General features: G+C 36.6%; 1 protein-coding gene across 1 annotated transcript; it reads right to left on the bottom strand.

The window, feature by feature from the left end:
* Positions 1–458: 458 nt before the first annotated feature.
* On the bottom strand, positions 459–1124 carry LOC141486528 (uncharacterized). Its single transcript, XM_074184655.1, has one exon. It carries the CDS (start codon positions 1122–1124, stop codon positions 459–461), a length of 666 nt encoding a protein of 221 aa, XP_074040756.1.
* Between the last annotated feature and the right edge of the window lie 5201 nt (positions 1125–6325).

Raw genomic sequence — 6325 nt, 5'->3', positions numbered from 1 at the left:
GAATTATCCATTTCAGGCGGAGGTATGGTATTCTGCAGTTGGTTGCTGGTTTCTGGTTCAGAAGTATCTTCACCTGTTTCTCGATTTTGATTAGAGGTGTTAGGTATGGAATCATCGATGACAAGATCGGTGTTGTTAGCTAATAAGTAGTCTGAAGCGAAAAAGTCTTCTTCTCCAAAAATTGAAGGGTTAATTGGCACTATTCCTGATGCTTTGAAACCAGAAACCCCTTTCTTAATCGTAGCTGTGTCACAGTAGGCTTTGTTAAATAGAGACGCCACATCATACGGTGTAATTTTCTGTAATGCATTGCTTTTCATAAACAAATCACATCCCTTCCGAAAAGCAGCTTTTAGAGGGCCATAAAATGCAACATCTAACGGTTCCATTCTATGAGATGTGTGGGGCGGAATAGAAAGAATGACGATATTGTTTTCTCGGCAAAACTTGTATGCTTCTCAAGACACGTGGCTATAATGGTTATCCAAAACGATAAGGATTGGCTCGTCTGCAGATGGCTTTGCAAACTTGGCAAAGTGTATTAGCCATGTCACAAAAAACTCTTGGTTTGTCCAACCATTTTTGGAGCAGTGATAAATAGCTTCAATTGGACCATCTTTCGATAGCTGTGGTGACATTCGCTGTCTTGGGTAAATAAACATAGGTGGTATGTAGGACCCTGCAGCGGACACTGCACAAATGACAGTTATATTTTTTCCTCTTTCATAACTTGTGACAGACCCTACTCTCTTCTGTCCTTTTTTCGCAATAAATGTGCCAGGGTCTTGCACGGTAGTGACCCCGGTTTCATCCATGTTATATATTTTGGAAGCAGGAAAGTGATATTTTTCCATAATATCTTCCAAATTTTTAAAGAATAAGCTAACCTCTTCCTTGTTGAATGCTGTCACGCGATTTATGCTGGTTGCTTCAGGTTGGCGGATAGATATCGAAGGATTTATTTTTAAAAATCCATAGAGCCAATCTTTTCCAGCAAGTCCTGCCGCTCTATTGAATCGGTGCTTTACATTATTTGTCTCAGCATAAACGTAGGCTGCACGACGAACTTGGCGTGGAGTCAAACCATAAAATAGTTTAGCTAGAATTTTTATATTCTCAGCCATAGATTTTTCTACCTCTAGTGAGAAAGTGGAATGTCTTCCTAAACGTGGTTCAGTAGCAGGAAGATTCTTCTTGATCCGTTCTTGCAAGGTACTGAACGTTATGTTGTAGGTTTTGGAAGCTTTTCTAATAGAAAGTCCACCACCTACTGCTTCGATAGCTTTTTCTAAGATCGCTTTACTCCACGACGCCTTTGTTTTGTTTCAGTTGACAATACAAATGAAAAAATACGCTTTCAAAATCAAAACCGAGATATTGTATTGATAAATACGCATGCAATAGTTGGTGGTTAACGATGTTTTATTCGAATAATATATTAAATGACTTACCTTTGGTTAAAAATTTCGAATTATAACAAGAATATACCTCTACACACAGTAATGGCTGGCACGCTCACTATAGGTGCGCCAGCACGATTGCGCCATATATATAAGGTTACTTGCAGGTATACTAGATGGAAGCACTGGTGTTTTTAATGAGATGTTTCGGGAAGATGGATATCTTAAACTGACCGGCATTTCCCACTGACCGCCATTCCCCCATTCTACCCTACCATTCAAAATTGAAGAGAAAACTTATAACGTTACTCAACAATTTTGTAAATAATTACAGACACAGCTCCAGATATTCATAGAATATTCCCTGTATGTCATAAAACAAACGTATATATTCCAAATATTCATAGAATATTCTTGGAATATATACATGCCTTTAGAATATTCATGGAATATGCTGGAATGAATATGGCAGGATTAGTCCCGAAATAATGTGCATAGAATGTCTATAAATGGATTATTCTCCCGTGAATATTCTAAGAATATTGTCGATCGAATATGAATATAACATATGGAATAACTCTTAGAATATATCCCCACGGTATGTTTTGGAATATTCTAAACCGGTGTATTACTGAAATTTTGAATTATCTTTTGATAAACGTATTCAAAAAATTCGATATTATTAAAAACAAAAATATTTGAAGATTTTAATCCAATGCATAACCTAATGGACCTTAATAGTGTTAGCCAGTTTTTGAACTATTCGCAAAGATTTTGATAAATTGCTTCAACTGTTGGAAATGACAAAAAAATTCGAATGGGCCAATGAATGAACAAATTTCATTAATAAATCGGTTTATTCTTATCCTATTTGTCTTTTTGTCTTCGAAATTATTCAATTACAAAGCGACAAATCCTGGCAACAGAGAAATGGGGAAATGGAGTATTGTAAACGTAAACGTTTCTCATTGGTCAATTTTGAAGTGTGGCGCGCGACAGTCGAAGCTCTGTGAAAGTGGCTGCCCCTTAAAGCTTGACAGCTTCGCTTTGAAATCGACAATTGGTTCAACATGGCGGTTGGCATTGGTGTTAGTATCATTTTCTCATGTTTAGTGTACCATTGATAGTTTGAGGCCGTCCAATTTGCAGTACAGCGAATAGTTTGCTTTTGCATCTTCAAACAGTAGGGTTACATATTCAGTCTTTAAGAAAAGTAAGTAAAAGACAATAGTATTGATAATACCACGAGAAAGATACAACAAAGCCTCAGGTCGGCTAAAGATAAAACAGATCCATTATCAGCAGCAGGGGAATATCGCATACCGTGCACGTGTGGAAAGGTATATATCGGAACCACCAAACGATCCATAGAAACAAGACTTAATGAGCATAAAAAGTAGTTGTCTAAGGCCGCTTGAGGACCTCCCCCCAAAATTTGACCTTGTCCTTGAATGACGTCATATGACCTTCAGTTACGTGTCAGATGATATGACCTTGATCATAGGTGTCGACCTTGAGATTTGAGTCTGTTCCTCAATATGTGACCTTGAAGTTTGGTCTTGAAAGATACCTCATGATCTTGCATTATGCACGTTCAATATGACCATGCGATTCGACCTTGAGATTTATCCTTGCTCAATACGTGACCTCGATGTTAAACCTTGAAAGATGTCACATCATATGATCTTCATTTTATCCATTATATCTGCAATACATGACTCTGAACTTGTGCTTTACCTTCAAGATCAACCTTGAGCTATGTGTATGCCATATAACTTCGAACATGAAATTTGAACTTGAGAATTCAAGCTATTCCTAATATGTGACCTTGAGGTTCAACCTTGGAGAGCATCTTACGACCTTGATATATATGCATGTCATATAACCTTGAACATGTAGTGGTGGGGGGAAATACTTTTAACGGGAGTGCGATGTGAATGTTTCACTCAGTTCGCATTCTCCTCCTAATCTTGTGGTTCATATAATTTCATACAAAATGTATATGTGCAACGAATGTGGGAAAAATTTCACATGCAGTGACAACCTGCGTCGTCATCAGCGCGATTCATGTACGTTGATGAATTATGGAGGACCATCAACTGAGAATGATGGAGAAGCATCAACTCCGAAGAGGATGAGGTTAAACCCCCCAGCACCTCCGGTAATGCAGACATGCCAGTGCTGCAATTTGACAATTTTAAGTGATCAGATGAATGTACATCGTAGAACTCTGCACCATAGAACGAATGCATGTGTGCATTATGGGAAAGGTGTTAAAATTGTAGGCACAGCGTTCAAGTGTAGAATTGTGAGCTATAGGGTGGATAGTCAAAATCACCAAATGGATTACAACACATTCTTCAATGAATTGAAGCAGAAAGTGTTGAAACTACTGGAAGAAGTGTTGGTCATTCATAAAATTGTGAAAGTGAATATGGAGGTGTTTGGGCGCTACAATCTACAAACTAAAGAGTACTGTGATGTTAAAGCATTCAATAGTTCCAATCAAGTTATTGATCAATCGAATGATTTGAATGTGGTATATAACAATTTTGCTGATAGTTTGACTGCCCAAGCGATGGAATTTCAACATCGAGATTCAGGTATGTGATCTATTCTAAACATCATCAATTGAGTGTGTCGAAAAATAATCTCTGTTTTCAGGTTGGACAATTGAGAAAATTTTGTATTTGGAGGTGAATGTTAATAAGTTTAGCCCCCTTGGTGGATCTTCTTAAATCAAACTTCCCAAATTCATCGAGTCCAAGAAAAGTGTGGTGAATGTTGTGAATCAGGACCATTACTGCTTTGCATGGGCTGTGACTTCAGCTTTATATCCTGCCAGTGCGAGAGTGTGTGAACTTTCGTCATACCCGCACTTTTCAACCGTATTGAATGTAGCAGGTATGGAATTTCCAGTTGAGTTGAAAGATATCCCTAAATTTGAGGTTATGAATAATTGCTCTATCAATGTTTATGGGTTGGAGAACACTTTCAAAAATGGCAAAATCGAATATGAAGTTGTAGGCCCATTACATTATTCAAAATCTAGGCTTAACAGTCACGTGAATCTATTGAATATCACAGACGAATCTGGTAATAGTCATTATTGTTGGATAAAGGATTTATCGAGACTAGTATCATCCCAAACATCTGCACACCACCACAAAAAATATTTTTGTGATGGTTGTTTATTGTACTTTAGTGATGAGCGGGCTTTATTGCGACACCAGTTAAATGATTGTAATCACATATCAACAACAACACCGAACACTAATTTAAGAATTGACAAATTTGGTAAATGTGTACCTGAAAATATTTTGAAATTTGAAAATTTCGAAAAACAATTGAAAGTTCCATTCGTTGTGTATGCTGATTTTGAATCTATTTTGAAACCAGTGCACACAAATGAACCAAATCCTGCACACTCTTTTACAAATAAAACTTATCTTCATGAACCATATGCTTTCTCATATATCATAAAGTGTTCTTTCGATGATTCAATCTCCAAATTTGTATTATACAGAGGTGCTGATGCAGCTAAAGTATTTGTTTCAAACTTGGAGGCTGACGTAACCAATATTTATCACAAATATTTGAAAAATGTGGTTCCGATGAGTCCTTTGACTGTTGAGGAAGAGCATGACTTCAATATTGCCACCACATGTGAGATATGTGGAAATAAATTTGAAGAGGGTGATATTAAAGTACGTGATCATTGCCATCTAACGGGGAAAAAAAGAAATGGAGCTACTCATTCCATTTGTAATCTCAATTTCAAATTGCCCGAATTAATTCCAATCATTTTCCATAATCTCAGCGGGTATGACTGCCACTTATTCATAAAGGAGTTATGTACCGATAAAAATAAAGTTGATGTCATCGCTCAAACTAAAGAGAAATATGTTTCTTTCACGAAACATCTATTCATGGAAAATACATTGTATCGAAATGGTCAAATAAAAAAAAAATATTTGAAATTGAGATTTGTGGACAGCTTCAAATTTTTGGCTGCATCTCTACAAGAGTTGGGTGATAATTTGGATGAAAAACATTTTGTTGAAACTAAAAAATATTTTCCAGAAAATGATAAATTTCAGCTAATGAGGCAGAAAGGTGTTTTTCCTTATACCTTTATCGATTGTCTGGATAAATTGAATTATTCAAGTATACCATCGAAGTTGGACTTTTATGATAAACTGAATGAGAAGCATATTTCTGATGAGGATTATGATAGAGTGAAACAGGTATGGGGCATGTTCAATTGTCGGGATTTAGGTGAATATTCTGACATTTACTTGAAATCTGATGTTCTGTTGTTGTGTGATATTTTTGAAAATTTCAGAAATATGAGTTTGGGTACATACAAATTGGATCCTGCTCATTATTTCACATCTCCAGGTCTATCTTGGGATGCTATGTTGAAGTTTACAGGGGTCGAGTTAGAATTACTAACTGATATCGATATGGTGCATTTTTTCCAAAATGGTATACGTGGCGGTGTTAGCCAATGTTCGGAAAGGAAGCATATTGCAAATAATCAATTTCTTCCGAATTATAATCCCAACGAACCTTCATCCTTCATAATGTATTTGGATGCAACCAATCTATATGGCCATAGTATGTGTCAATCACTACCTGTTGACGGATTCACTTGGTTGACCGCCGATGAAATAAGTCAGCTAGATATCAATAGCATCCCAGATGATGGCTGTCAAGGATACATTCTTGAAGTAGATGTGCACTATCCTATAGAATTGCACGATTTACATTCAGATTTGCCATTTTTGGTGGAGAGCATTATACCACCTGGTTCAAAGTCTAAAATACCCAAACTCATACCGAATTTGAATGATAAAAAAAAATATATTGTTCTCTATAGAAATTTGAAACAGGCGGTTCGTAATGGTTTGATGGTGATGAGA

The sequence above is a fragment of the Leptinotarsa decemlineata genome, unplaced genomic scaffold, assembly GCF_025532065.1.
Source record: "Leptinotarsa decemlineata unplaced genomic scaffold, Ldec_3_MD MMD2_tig00026358_RagTag_RagTag, whole genome shotgun sequence".
Lineage (NCBI taxonomy): Eukaryota > Metazoa > Arthropoda > Insecta > Coleoptera > Chrysomelidae > Leptinotarsa > Leptinotarsa decemlineata.
The sequence above is the reverse complement of the archived record's forward strand: the minus strand, read 5'-3'. Positions and strand labels throughout refer to the sequence as shown.

What these genes read in the sequence shown, in the direction of transcription:
- LOC141486528 (XM_074184655.1), bottom strand. Translation starts at nt 1,124, where the DNA reads ATGGCTGAGAATATAAAAATTCTAGCTAAACTATTTTATGGTTTGACT.